This window comes from Oncorhynchus nerka, linkage group LG4 (genome assembly GCF_034236695.1).
Source record: "Oncorhynchus nerka isolate Pitt River linkage group LG4, Oner_Uvic_2.0, whole genome shotgun sequence".
Lineage (NCBI taxonomy): Eukaryota > Metazoa > Chordata > Actinopteri > Salmoniformes > Salmonidae > Oncorhynchus > Oncorhynchus nerka.
Window position 1 is genome coordinate 46,857,087 of NC_088399.1, and position 15,685 is coordinate 46,872,771.

General features: G+C 41.8%; 1 protein-coding gene across 1 annotated transcript in view; it reads right to left on the reverse strand.

The window, feature by feature from the left end:
* sec16a (SEC16 homolog A, endoplasmic reticulum export factor) overlaps nt 1-15,685 on the reverse strand; it is a 71,628-nt gene that overhangs the window by 23,032 nt on the left and 32,911 nt on the right. The window contains 4 exon segments of the mRNA XM_029657609.2: nt 2,968-3,085; nt 3,872-3,953; nt 13,663-13,760; nt 14,041-14,283. Coding sequence (XP_029513469.2) covers nt 2,968-3,085; nt 3,872-3,953; nt 13,663-13,760; nt 14,041-14,283 — 541 coding nt within the window.

Here is a 15,685-nt window from a genome sequence, read left to right on the forward strand (position 1 = left end):
AAGCCCATAACCAACAATGCAGTTCAAGAAATAATGTTAACAAAATAATAAATAAAATAAAAAGTAACAAAATAACAATAATGAGGCTATATACAGGGGGTACCGGTACAGAGTCAATGTGTGGGGGTACAGGTTAGTCGAGGAAATTTGTACAACTTCTGGGATGCCCACAAGGCCCTCCCCCGCCCTCCCTTCAAAAAATCTGATCACGACTCCATTTTGCTCCTCCCTTCCTAGAGGCAGAAATTCAAAACAGGAAGTACCTGTGCTAAGGACAATTCAACGCTGGTCTGACCAAATCGGAATCCACGCGTCAAAATTGTTTTGATCACACGGACTGGGATATGTTCCGGGTAGCCTCCGAGAATAACATTGACGAATACATATATACATACATGTACCCACTGTGCCTATTAAAACCCACTCTAACCAGAATCCGTGGATAGATGGCAGCAATTGTGCAAAACTGAAAGTGCGAACCATCGCATTTAAACATGGCAAAGTGACTGGGAATATGGCTGAATACAAACAGTGTAGTTATTCCCTACGTAAGGCAATCAAACGGGCAAAACATCAGTAGAGAGACAAAGTGGAGTCGCAATTCACCAGCTCAGAAACAAGACATATGTGGCAGGGTCTACAGATAATCACGGACTACAAAAGGAAAACCAGTCACGTTGCGGACACGAACGTCTTGCTTCCGGACAAGCTAAACACCTTCTTCGCTCGCTTTGAGGATAACACAGTGCGCCACTGACGAGGCCTGCTACCAAGGACTGTGGGCTCTCCTTTTAAATGGCCGACCTGAGTAAGCCATTTAAGCGTGTGTCATGACGTTGCCCTCTTTGGGTGTGGCAAGCCCCATCCCCCTCTCCCTGCCTCCCCCTTTCCTCCCTCAACTAGGCTGCTGTGGTCAGAGACACATCGTAAATTCCTGAGGATCTCCTCATGGACACACAGTATAGAGAGAGTAAATGTTCATAGAGAACAGGGGAATTTATTCCACCTCATAGAACTCGAGGTCGGAACAAATTTCATGTTCTGGAGAAAGTATAGAAGATCGGTGAAGAATCCAGCTACGAACTGGTCCGTTTGTTACAACTTGGGGAAGCTCATGGGAGACGGTGTGGCCACATTACCATAACGCTGTTTATATAATAGCCTCAGATATGAGGTTTACATCTAATTGTTGTATAAGATGAATGAGTATGATATTGTTTACACAATTTTACAATGTGATTTTGGACTGTTTAATGAAGGAAAACTCAAAAAGGGAATTGGAGTTAACTAAATCAGAGGACCGCTCCTGAGCCCAGTTAGGGTCAGGCGTCCTGGGACAGCCCTTTTCTGCAATTCCGAATAAAACCCAACTTTGAGAAATTATCACCAGACCATGTTTTTCTCCATAAGGAGAGAACAAAGGTTGTCGGCCATTGCTGAATATTTCAACCATACCACATGGTTAAACTCTTACACTATCGATACCGACAGCATAAGAACAAGTCTTTGATATCAATTACTAGTCTGCAGCTAGGAATTCTGTATCATTGAATGCGAGGAACGACAACCGCCGAAACATCCATCTATAACAAATTAATGAATGTCACTTTGAACTATCCCCTCTAACCAAGACAGAGAGAGAGCGAGGTCGCGATGCCGGTTTAGCCCACTAGGGCACATTCCCCTATCATTTCTTGTAACCACATTTACCTTGTTTGTTTATGCATTTCTGTGAATTACTTAGTAATAAATAAATGATTTAAGACAATTGATGTATGGATGACTCATAGTGAAGACTGGGTTCGTGCAGATAACCAACAATTTACGACGTTTGGAATGAGACTAACATGAGGTAAAGTAAATAATGCATTAATTCGAAGACTAATTGATCAGATAAAATGTCTGAAAAGTTATTTTAGGAAATTATAACTTTGTAATCTGAATATTTTTCCTTGGTGCCCCGACATCCTAGTTAATTAGTTACATGATTAATCAGTTGATCGCGTAATACTAATTACAGAGAATCTTTGATAGAAACTATAAGTCTTCAATTTAATGATAGTAAAGACACGACACGTGTTAACCCTCACAAGGCTGCAGGCCCAGAAAGCATCCCTAGCCGCGCCCTCAGAGCATGCGCAGACCAGCTGGCTGGAGTGTTTACGGACATATTCAATCTCTCCCTATCCCAGTCTGCTGTCCCCACATGCTTCAAGATGGCCACCATTGTTCCTGTACTCAAGAAAGCAAAGGTAACTGAACTAAATGACTATCGCCCCGTAGCACTCACTTCTGTCATCATGAAGTGCTTTGAGAGGTTAGTCAAGGATCATTTCACCTCTACCTTACACCCTAGATCCACTTCAATTTGCTTACCGCCCCAATAGATCCACAGATGATGCAATCGCACTGCCCTATTCATAGGCTAGGTTGTATCAACCTCATGATGGGTATAGGGCAAATTAGAGTATCATGTAGTAACCTAAATCTATCGTTGTTACATTAGGCTGGGTGAATGGAATAAGAATGACAGTCATCCAAATTATGCTGTAATAGAAATAAGTCCATACTTATAAAAATGAATAAATAATCACCCTCCCTAAGCTTAAAAACAGCACTGACCACCACTGAATCGCAATACATATAGTACCATGAGGATCGCTATACATATTGTACCGGCACCTAAGTATCGTGACCATATCCTAAGGACCCTAGCAATTCCCAGCCCTAATAACCATCATAATTCTCATGATGATGATGGTCATGGTTGATGACAAACTATTATATACTATGATGATAAACCTTAATCTTATATTCATGATAGGGAACATTTCGATGACTTTTACTTGTCAGCGCACAAGAGTTCAGCAACAAACATCCTCCATACATCCTATGCATGTAATGTGATTAAGGACCAGAGTTTCTCCTGAAACTTCTGGCCCACAAATGTGTCCTTTGATGTCTCACCCAGAGTGTCTCCCATGGTGGTGATGGTACGTGTGTCCAGGTCCAAAGTGTGGGTCAAGTTGGACAGCACCATGGCCAGATGGGGGCGCCAGTCGCCCCACTTCTCATCCCCACAGCACTGCAGAGACACTTATGTAACTTTAACAGTATAGTGCTGACCCCAAATTAACTTTCTTCATCCGTTCTTCAATAAGTGCAGTTCAGTATTGAACAGCCAATTTTAATTTCACATTGCTGAAAGATCACTTTTTTATTACTTGAAAATGTTCATTAAGCCACAAGAACAATTTAATTTTAAACATTTAATGTTAAAGGTCCAATGCAGCCATTTTAATCGAATATCATATAATATCTGGGTAACAATTAAGTAACTTACTATGATTGTTTTCAATTGAAATGGTCAAAAACAAACAAAAATAGGTTAGCAAAGAGCAATTTATTGTGCAAGAATTTTGCTAGGCTTGTGAGTGGGGAAGGGAAAACTGAAATCTAACGGAGTTTTGGAATTCTCTCTTATTGGTCTATTAACTAATTTACCACCTGGTGATGTCACCAGACAAGCCAACACTTCATCCCACCAAAACAGAATGAACTTTCAGGCAATATTACACTAAAAGGGCATTGTCATAATTTCCACAATTTCACAGTATTACTCCACCCTTATAGTGTGGAAATATATATTAAACACAAGACAATCTCATTTTTGAAGATTGGGCCTTTAAACGTAAATTCCTGTTTAAATTAAAAACGAATTTAATAAATTAAAATACATTTAAAAAAATCCTCCGTTCTTTTTGATGAAATAAAAAAATACTCCCTTTTTATCTCAAAATGTAATTTCTGAACAAGACAGCAGTGTGGTTCTGTTATCAAAATAGAAAAGGTATCACAGGGTCATACTCACAGTGGCTGAGGCGGGCATCCTCCCAGACATCAGTTGGTACACTGTCTGCAGAGGGTCGTTGATGGGCAGACTGTTCGCAAACCTGACCACCCAAAGAAAAAAGGATCACAAGTTTAATCTTTTTCAGTCAATACATTCACCTCTTTTTTGGATAGCTAACGTCTTCTGGCCTCCTGACTAATTCTGCTATTTTGTGTGTTTTTTCTAAGTTGAGCAACTTTTTTGTACATACAATGCCTTCAGAGAGTATTCCTACCACTTGACTTATTCCACATTTTGCTGTGTTACAACCTGAATTAAAAATGGATTGAATATATTTTCTTCTCCCCTATCTACACACAATATTCCATTACGACAGAGAGAAAAAAGTTTAGAAATTAGCACATTTATTGAAAACGAAATACAGAAATAAACTAAATGACCAAAAGCTTGTGGACACCTGCTGGTCCAACATCTCATTCCAAAATCATGGAGTTGGTACCCCCTTTGCTGCTATAACAGCCTCCACCCTTCTGGGGAGGACTTTCCACTAGATGTTGGAACAGTGTTGTGGGGACCTGCTCCTATTCAGCCACAAGAGCATTAGTGAGGTCGGGCACTTGCTCGCAGTTGGTGTTCCAATTCATCCTAAAGGTGTTCGATGGGTGGAGGTCAGGGCTCTGTGCAGGCCAGTCAAGTTCTTCCACACCGATCCCGACAAACCATTTCTGTATGGACCTCGCTTTGTGCACGGGGGCATTGTCATTCTGAAACAGGAAAGTGCCTTTCCCAAACTGATGCCACAAAGTTGGAAGCACAGAATGCCATTGTATACCGTAGCGTTAAGATTCCCCTGCACTGGAACTAAGGGGCCTAGCCCGAACCATGAAAAAAACAGTTGGCACTATGCATTGGGCATGTAGCATTCTCCTGCCATCCGCCAAACCCATATTCATCTGCCGGACTGCCAGATGCTGAAGCATGATTCATCACTCCCGAGAATGCGCTTCCACTGCTCCAGAGTCCAATAGCGGCGAGCTTTACACCACTCCAACCGAAGCTTGGCATTGCATATGGCGATCTTAGGCTTTTGTGCGGCTTCTCGGCTATGGAATCCCATTTCATGAAGTTCCCAACAAACAGTTAATGTGCTGATGTTGCTTCCAGAGGTAGTTTGGAACTCGGTTGTGAATGTTGCAACTGAGGACAGAGGATTTTTACACGCGTTGTGCTTTAGCACTCAGTGGTCCTGTTCTGTGAGCTTGTGTGACCTACCACCAGACAGCTGAGCCGTTGTTGCTCCTAGACGTTTCCACTCCACAATAATAGCACTTACAGTTGACCGGGGCAGCTATAGCAGGGCAGATATTTGACGAACTGACTTGTTGGAAAGGTGGCATCCTATGACGGTGCCTCGTTGAAGGTCACTGAGCTTTCCAGTAAGGTCAAGCTGCTGTCAATGTTTGTCTTAAATAGTACCCGCAAAACACCAGTCTCAACATCAACAGTGAAGAGGTGACTCCGGGATGCTGGCCTTCTAGGCAGAGTTGCTGTCCAGTGTCTGTACTTTTGCCCATCTTAATCTTCTCTTTTTATTGGCCAGCCTGAGATATGGCTTTTTCTTTGCAACTCTGCCTAGAAGGCTGGCATCCTGGAGTCGCCTTTTCACCAATGACATTGAGACTGGTGTTTTGCGGGTACTATTTAATGAAGCTGCCAGTTGAGGAGTTGTGAGGCGACTGTCTCTCAAACTAGACACTCTAATCTACTTGTCCTCTTGCTCAGTTGTGCACTGGGGCCTCCCATTCCTTCTATTCTGGTTAGAGCCAGTTTGTGCTGTTCTGTGAAGGGAGTAGTACACAGTGTTGTACGAGATCTTTAGTTTCTTGGCAATTTCTCGCATGGAATAGCCTTCATTTCTCAGAACAAGAATAGACTGACGAGTTTCAGAAGAAAGTGATTTGTTTCTGGCCATTTTGAGCCTGTAATCGAACCCACGAATACTGATGCTCCAGATACTCAACTAGTCTAAAGGCCAAAAAAAAGCGCCTGTCTGAATACAGCTGTCGACCCTTTGGGAAAAATTCAACTTGGTAAAGCTTCTCTCGTGTCCATGAGTTATTTACTCTAAAATATTAGAACCTAACACCATAAAGGGGTTGAATACTTCAACGAGTCGCCAGCACTGGATGCTATGCTTACCCCAGACAAGGAAAATGGGGGCGTGTTGAGCCATGAGCAGCCTTTCAAAGCATTTCATAGCTACAGATGTGAGTGCTACGGGGCGATAGTCATTTATACAGGTTACCTTTGCGTTCTTGGGCACAGGGCCTATAGTGGTCTGCTTGAAACATGTAGGTATTACAGACTGGGTCAGGAAGAGGTTGAAAATGGCAGTGAAGACACTTGCCAGCTGGTCAGCACATGCTCTGAGTAAGCATCCTGGTAATCTGTCTGGCCCTGCAGCCGGTTTAAAAGGTCTTATTCACATTAGCTATAGAGAGAGTGATCACACAGTTGTCCGGAACAGCTGGTGCCTTCACGCATGGTTCAGTGTTACTTGCCTCGAAGTGGGCATAGAAGGTATTTTTCTAGTCGGGTAGGCTCGTGTCACTGGGCAGCTCGTGGTTGGGATTCCCTTTGTAATCCGTGATAGTTTGTAAACCATGACATATCCGACGAGTGTCAGAGGCGGTGTAGTAGGATTGGATCTCAGTCGTAGCGATGCAGGATTTGTTTTAAGAGTCCAGATTAGTGTCCCACTCCTTGAAAGCAGCAGCTTTGGTTAAAAAATTAAATTAAGAGCTATTTGGTTATTTCACCTTTATTTAACCAGGTAACCTAGTTGAGAACAAGTTCTCATTCACAACTGTGACCTGGCCAAGATAAAGCAAAGCAGTGTGACAAACAACACAGTTACACATGGAATAAACAAACGTACAGCCAATAACACAATAGAAAAGTCTATATACAGTGTGTGAAAATGAAATAAGATTAGGGAAGTTCCCAACAATAAATAGGCAGTAGTGGCGAAATAATTACAATTTCGCAAATCAACACTGGAGTGATAGATGTGCAGAAGATGAATGTGCATGCAAGTGGAGATACTGGGTTGCAAAGGAGCAAAAAAATAAAAAATAAGTAGTTGGATGGGCTATGTACAGATGGGCTATGTACAGGTGCAATGATCTGTAAGCTGTTCTGATAGCTGATGCTTAAAGTTACTTAGTGAGATATGAGTCTCCAGCTTTAGTGATTTTTGCAATTCGTTCCAGTCATTGGCAGCAAAGAACTGGGAGGCGGCCAAAATAGGAATTAGCTTTGGGGATGACCAGTGAAATACACTTGCTGGAGCGAGTGCTACGGGTGGGTGCTGCTATGGTGAGCTGAGATAAGGCAGGGCTTTACAGAGCAACGACTTATAGATGACCTGGAGCAAGTGGGTTTGGCGACGAATATGAAGCGAGGGCCAGCCAACAAGAGCATACAGGTCACAGTGGTGGGTAGTATATGGGGCTTTGGTGACGAAACGGATGGCACTGTGATGGCAAACTGGATGCAGTCTGAGTGTTGGAGGCTATTTCGTAAATGACGTTGCCAAAGTCAAGGATCGGTAGGATAGTCAGTTTTACGAGGGTATGTTTGGCAGCATGAGTGAAGGATGCTTTGTTGCGAAATAGGAAGCCGATTCTAGATTTAAGTTTGGATTGGAGATGTTTGATGCGAGTCTGGAAGGAGAGTTTACGGTCTAACCAGACATCTAGGTATTTGTAGTTGTCCACATATTCTAAGTCAGAACCATCCAGAGTAGTGATGCTAGCTGGGCGGGCAGGTGAGGGCAGCTATTGGTTGAAGAGCATGCATTCAGTTTTACTTGGATTTAAGAGCAGTTGGAGGCCACGGAAGGAGAGTTGTAGTGTCCAAAGAATGGCCAGAAGATTACAGAATGGTGTCGTCAGTGGAGAGGTGGATCAGAGAATCACCAGCCGCAAGAGTGACATCATTGATGTATACAGAGAAAAGAGTCGGCCCAAGAATTGAATCCTGTGGCACCCCCATCGAGACTGCCAGAGGTCCGGACAACGGGCCCTCCGATTTGACACACTGAACTCCGTTTGAGAAGTAGTTGGTGAACCAGGAGAGGCAGTCATTTGAGAAACTAAGGCTGTTGAGTCTGCCGATAAGAATACGGTGATTGACAGAGTCGAAAGCCTTGGCCAGGTCGATGAATACAGCTGCACAGTATTGTCTTTTGTCGATGGCGATTATGATATTGTTTAGGACCTTGAGCGTGGCTGAGGTGCACCCATGACAAGCTCGGAAACCAGATTGCATAGCGGAGAAGGTACGGTGGGATTCTAAATGGTCAGTGATCTGTTTGTTAACTTGGCTTTTGAAGACCTTAGAAAGACAGGGTAGGATAGATATAGGTCTAACAGTTTTTGTCTAGAGTGTCTCCCCCTTTGAAGAGTGGGATGACTGGGGCAGCTTTTCAATCTTTGGGGATCTCAAACGATAAGAAAGAGGTTGAACAGGCTGGTAATAGGGGTTGCAACAATTGCGGCGGATCATTTTTAGAAAGAGAGGATGCAAATTGTCTAGCCCGGCTGATTTGTAGGGGTCCAGATTTTACAGCTCTTTCAGAACATCAGCTATCTGGATTTGGGTGAAGGAGAAATGGGGAGGTTTGGGCAAGTTGCTGTGGCGGGTGCAGAGCTGTTGACTGGGGTAGGGGTAGCCAGGTGGAAAGCATGGCCAGCCATAGAAAAATGCTTCTTGAAATTCTCAATAATCATAGATTCATCAGTGGTGACAGCGTTTCCTAGCCTCAGTGCAGTGGGCAGCTGTGAGAAGGTGCTCTTATTCTCCATGGACTTTACAGTGTCCCAGAACATTTTTGAGTTTTTTGCTACAGGATGCAAATTTCTGCTTGAAAAAGCTAGCCTTTGCTTTCCTAACTGCCTGTGTATATTGGTTCCTAACTTCCCTGAAAAGGTGCATATCGCGGGGGCTATTAGATGCTAATGCAGTAACGCCACAGGATGTTTTTGTGCTGGTCAAGGACAGTCAGGTCTGGAGTGAACCAAGGGCTATATCTGTTCTTGGTTCTACACTTTTATTATGGGGCATGCTTATTTAAGATGGTGAGGAAAGCACTTTTAAAGAATAACCAGGCATCCTCTACTGACGGAATGAGGGCAATATCTTTCCAGGATACCCGGGCCAGGTCGATTAGAAAGGCCTGCTCGCTGAAGCTCCTTGTGAATTTGGATTTGTGAACTAAACACGCAAACAAAAAGGAGGTATTTGGACATAAATGATGGACTTTATCGAACAAAACAAACATTCATTTCTGGGAGTGCATTCTGATGAAGATCGAAGGTAAGTGAATATTTATCATGCTATTTCTGACTAATGTCAACCACCCAAATATGGCGGATATCTTTTTGGCTGCTTTCTTGTCTGAACGCTAGACAGATTATTGCATGGTTTGCTTTTTCCGTAAAGTTTTTTTGATGTCTGACACAGCGGTTGCATTAAGGAGAAGTATCTCTAATTCAATGTATGACAGTTGTATTTTCATCAACATTTCAAATGAGTATTTCTGTAAATAGATGTGGCTCTCTGTACAATCACTGCATGTTTTAGAACTACTGAACGTAACGCGCCAATGTAAAATCAGATTTTTTGATATAAATATGCACTTTATCGAACAAAACATACAAGTATTGTGTAACATGAAGTCCTATGAGTGTCGTCTGATGAAGATCAAAGGTTAGTGATTCATTTTCTCTCTATTTCTGCTTTTTGTGACTCCTCTTTAGCTGGAAAAATGACTGTTTTTCTATGACTAGGTGCTGACCTAACAATCATATGGTGTGCTTTCGCTGTAAAGCCTTTTTGAAATCAGACACTGTGGTGGGATTAACAACAAGTTTATCTTTAAAATGGTGTATAATACTTGTATGTTTGAGGAATTTTAATTATGAGATTTCTGTTGTTTGAATTTGCCGCCCTGCACTTTCACTGGTTGTTGTCAAATCGATCCTTAATGGGATTTCAGCCTTAAGAAGTTAAACTACAACTCTACCAAAAGGACAAGACTATACCAAAAGGAGCATTGGCTACACGGCTGGAAATGGTTCAACTCTGAGACTATCGATCCTTACAGAATAAGAGCAAATCTTAGACAAGAATCACTAGTCCGCAGCTAGAAATTTCATAAACCTGGAACGAGAATACAGACAACTGCCGAAACATCTATTCTATGAAAACATTTTTGAACGTAATCTGTAATATCCATTCTAACCACTTACAACCACGAAAGACAGGCTGACCTTTTCTTTGTATCATTGTTAGTAACCAATATCTACTGTTTGTTATGTATCACATTTAATGATAGTAAAGACACGACACTGTTGCCTAGTCACTTTACCCCTACCTAAATGTACATATCTACCTCAATTACCTCATACCCGTGCACATCAACTCAGTACTCGTACCCAGTGTATACACTGCATTTGGAAAGTATTCAGACCCCTTGAATTTTTTGTGAGATTACAGCCTTATTCTAAAATGGATTAACCTCTGCCAAAAGCCATGGAAAATGCAGAGTGACAAATTCAAATAAATTACTATAAAAAATCTATCTTCATTAAAGCACACATGCAAGATAGCAAATTAAAGCTACACTTGTGTATCCAGCCAACATGTCAGATTTCAAAAAGGCTTATCGGCGAAAGCAAACAATGCTATTATCGGAGGATAGCACCTCCGTAAACAAAAAGAGAACCCATATTTCAACCATGCAGGCGCGACACAAAACGCAGAAATAAAAATATAATTCATGCCTTACCTTTGACGAGCTTCTTTTGTTGGCACTCCAATATGTCCCATAAACATCACAAATGGTCCTTTTGTTCGATTAATTCCGTCGATATATATCCAAAATGTCCATTTATTTGGCGCGTTTGATCCAGAAAAACACAGGTTCCAACTTGACTACAAAATATCTCAAAAGTTACCTGTAAACTTTGCCAAAACATTTCAAACTACTTTTGTAATACAACTTTAGGTATTTAACGTAAATAATCGATAAAACTGAAGACGGGATGATCTGTGTTCAATACAGGAGCAAAACAAACTGTAGCTAGCTTTCTGGTCACGCGCCTCTAACAGTACACTTCAAGTGACCCTCGTTCAAGATGGCTGTACTTTATTACAAAAAGAAATAACCTCAACCAATTTCTAAAGACTGTTGACATCCAGTGGAAGCGATAGGAACTGCAATAAGGTCCCTTAAAAATCTGGATTCCCAATGAAAACACATTGAAAAGAGTGACCTCAACCTTTGGGGTTTCGCCTGCTAAATAAGTTCTGTTATACTCACAGACATGATTCAAACAGTTCTAGAAACTTCAGAGTGTTTTCTATCCAAATCTACTAATAATATGCTGGGGATGAGTAGCAGGCAGTTGAATTTGGGTATGCATTTCATCCGGACGTGAAAATACTGCCCCGTCACCAAGATGTTAAATCAATCTACACAGAATACCCCAAAATGACAGAGCAAAAACGGGTTTGATTTTTTTGTGCAAAATTTGGTAAAAATAAAAAACAAATACTTTACATAAGTATTCAGATCCTTTGCTATATGACTCGAAATTGAGCTCCGGTGCATCCTGCTTCCATTGATCATCCTTGAGATGTTTCAACAACTTGATTGGACTCCACCTGTGGTAGATTCAATTGATTGCACATGATTTGGAAAGGCACACACACCTGTCTATATAAAGAACCACAGTTGACAAATGCACATCAGAGCCAAAACCAAGCTATGAGGTCAAAGGAATTGTCTGTAGAGCTCCTGAGATAAGATCGTGTCTTTGCTGATCTGGGCGAAGGTGATGGGAGAACCTTCCAGAAGGACAAACATCTCTGCAGCACACCACCAATCTGGCATTTATGGTAGAGTGGCCAGATGGAAGCAGCTACTCAGTAAAAGGCACATGACAGCCCGCTTGGAGTTTTCCAAAAGGCACCTAAAGGACTCTCAGACCATGAGAAAGATTCCCTGGTCTGATAAAACAGAGATGGAACTCTTTGGCCTGTATGCCAAGAGTCACGTCTGGAGGACACCTGGCACCATCCCTACAGTGAAGCATGGGTGGCAAAATCATGCTGTGGGGATGTTTTTCAGCGGCAGAGACTGGGAGACTAGTCAGCATCGAGGGAAAGATGAACGGAGCAAAGTACAGAGAGATCCTTGATGAAAACCTGCTCCAGAGCGCCCAGGACCTCAGACTGGGGCGAAGGTTCACCTTCCAACAGAACAACAACCCTAAGCACACAGCCAAGACAATGCAGGAGTGGCTTCGGAACAAGTCTCTGAATGTCCTTGAGTGGACTAGCCAGAGACTGGACTTGAACCTGATCGAACATCTCTGGAAAGACCTGAAAATAGCTGTGCAGCGACACTCCCCATCTAACCTGACAGAGCTTGAGAGGAACTGCAGAGAAGAATGGGAGAAACTCCCAAAATACAGGTGTGCCAGGCTTGTAGCGTCACATCCAAGAAGATTTGAGGCTGTAATCACTGACAAAGGGTGCTTCAATAAAGTACTGAGTAAAGAGTATAAATACTTATGTATATTTGATATTCTTTGGGCTCCCAAGTGGCGCAGCAGTCTAAGGCACTGCATCTCAGTCATCACTACAGACCATGGTTCGATCCCAGGCTGTATCACAACCGTCCGTGATCAGGAGTTCCATAGGGCGGCGCACAATTGGCCCAGCATCGTCAGGGTTAGGGGAGGGTTTGGTCGGGGTAGGCCATCATTGTAAATAAGAATTAGTTCTTAACCTTTATTGAACTAGACAAGTCAGTTAAAATAAATATAAATATATATACAGTACCAGTCAAAGGTTTGGACACACCTATTCATTCCAGGGTTTTTATTTATTTACTATTTTCTACATTGTAGAATTATAACTATGAAATAACACATATGGAATCATGTAGTGACCAACAAAGTGTTAGTGTTAAAATATATTTTATATATGAGATTCTTAAGAACCTAAGTGTTTGAGCTTCGAGTTGAGGACCAATCAAATTAGATTCCCTCCATCATCTCTTCATTCTCCAGACCATTTTTGAGGAAGACAAATTAAACATTTCAAATGCTGTGTTAAAAATAGTTGTATCCAAATACAAAATCACGCCACCCATTTATGACAGGGTGAATTTGTAACTTAAAGCGCAATGAAACTTTCATATAACTTAATACAAAAATAATCTTGATAGAGGGGATAAAGGTGCTTGTGCATTTCACACCAAAGACGGCATTAATGACACGAGGAATAAAAGAAAGACTGCTCTTCTAGTAGCCTATTTCCCACCTTAGCCTGCTGAATAACTTCTTTCATTTTGATTTCGTAAAGAGTTCGGCGTTTGACTAGCTGGGATGTCCACATGCAACATGTATGCGCAGTTACAAGCATGGCCGAGTTCTACTCAAGCTAGCGGTAAGCTTAAGGATCACTATCCATCCACCTTCATAACATGGATGAAGCTAACTGAAGCTGGCTAGCTTTAGAAAACCCTGAGTAGATCTAGCTAGATTCCTAGTATAACCCTCTGGTCCCAGATCTGTTGCTGTATAGCCAACTCCTATGATCGTTATCATACCATGTTTGGCAGATCTGGGACCAGGCTAGCAGCATAGATCTGTGTTTAGAATCTTATTTTTTTGCTGAAGCCCCTGACTAAAGCCATTCGATGTGCATGGGTTGTATGCGTTCTCTTGACTCACCTGGTCATGACGCGAGCATGTGTCCGGCTGTCCATCTTACTGGCCAGCAGCAGGGCGTGGCCCCACAGAGCTCCCTTCATGGCTGCCTCCAGGGCATCCTACACAAGCACAGGTAGTAAAAAGGTTAACACATATAGCTATAGTACACGTAATTACACCACACAGTCAAAATTTCTGAATATGCATCAAGTTCCCATACAATCACATTCTGCAATTTTATCCTGCTTTCACTGCATTTTAGAAGTAAGGAAAGTTCTCATACGATTCTGTTACAATGTCGCAAAGCATGTTTTTCACATTGTCTCCTAAAAAAACACATTTCCTCCTACTCTCCCACTTAACATAAACCAGTAAATTCAAGGTAGATGGCATTCATACCTTCTTACGACCAAATAGTAGCAGTTCCCTGAAGCGCTCCGTTTCCTTGCCTATGTTCTCAGGGACAGTCATGAAGGTGTCTGATAGGAGGGACAATGGTCCTGTCCCAGGCTCCTCCTCGGCCCGCGCCAGTGGCTCGTTGTTGAAGTCAATCAGGTTGGCCTCGTTAGGTGACTTGCCCGGCAACCACACTGAGCGATGCTCCTTCAGCAACAGATCAGCTATGTCAGTCCCAACCACTGTCTGAGAGAAAAGGGAAGATCGAGGAAGAGGGTTGTTTAGATATATGCCTACACCACAGTCATGGCCAAAATTGTTGGCACCCTTGATAAAGATAAACAAAAATTCCTATAAATATAGAACACTGAGCTATATTGTATGCAACAACAAATTTACATTAGAATTATTTTATACTAATACAAATTGCTCAAAGAAAATAATTTATTTGCCAAAAACCTGGTTGCCTCTGTCAGGAGGCTGAATCTTGGCCGCAAGTTGATCTTCCAGCAAGACAATTACCCCAAGCTACTGGGCTATATGGTGTAAAAATCATATCTTGATTCTTTCAAACTTATGGGTGGGTCACGATATACATCTCAATGTGTTTTTTTTCTCTAAATAAGCTTTGTTAAAAAAAATTAAAAAATCTAAATAAGCTTTGATGCGGAATTAAAAGGTCAATATACTACATTTCTAACAGTCAGGAATAATCTAATGCTATGCGCGTCAGAAACTGAGTAAACATTTTCCACAACATGTTCATTGATACTCTCGTTTTATTATGGTCTGCTTTGTTCTACATTTTGAGTTGAGACATAAAAAGGGTATCGTTAGAAAGGTTAAGTTCTCATCTATTACAGTAAAATAATGTCTAAGCAATTCGGTGTCCATATGACGATTCGGTTGGACCAAACCACAAATGCAAATGGCGAGTTTAAACTGCTTGTTGTCAGAGAGGAAGAAGTGTCTGTGTGCGAGTGGGAAGGTGCACAGTGCACACAGCACAGTAGGAGCGAAGGAGAAGAGACCAACAAGACATGGAACGCTCATAAAAACAAGAAACTTGATTTGGGACATTGCGCTAAAACATGAATTCAAATTAATTCTCAAACTCAAATTAATTCACCCAGCCCTAAAATAAATCGCCCAGCCCCACCCCAAGCACACATCAAAATCCACAAAGAAATGGTTAATTGACCACAAAATCAACATATTGCAATGGTCAGCTCATTCTCCGGACTTGAACCCCATTGAAAACCTGTGGACTGAATTAAAGAGGGTAGTCCATAAGCGCAAATAAAGAATATCAACAGTCTGGAAAGATTTCTGTATGAAGGAATGGTCTAAGATCCCTCCCAATATGTTCTCCAATCTCAAAACATTTTAGAAAAAGGCTCAGTGCCATTATCCTCACAAGGACAGGGTGTAGGAGTCTTGAAAGAAAGGGTACCAATCATTTTGATCACTATCTTTGAGAAAAAAAATATAACTTGTTAAACAAAATGTCTTTCTCTGAGCATTTGTATAAAATAACAAACTACGAATTTTTTGGGGCATACAAAATAGCTCAGTATTTGTATTATACAGTCTTTGTTTGCTCATATTTTTCAAAATGGTGCAAATAATTTCAGTCATGACTGTGCAA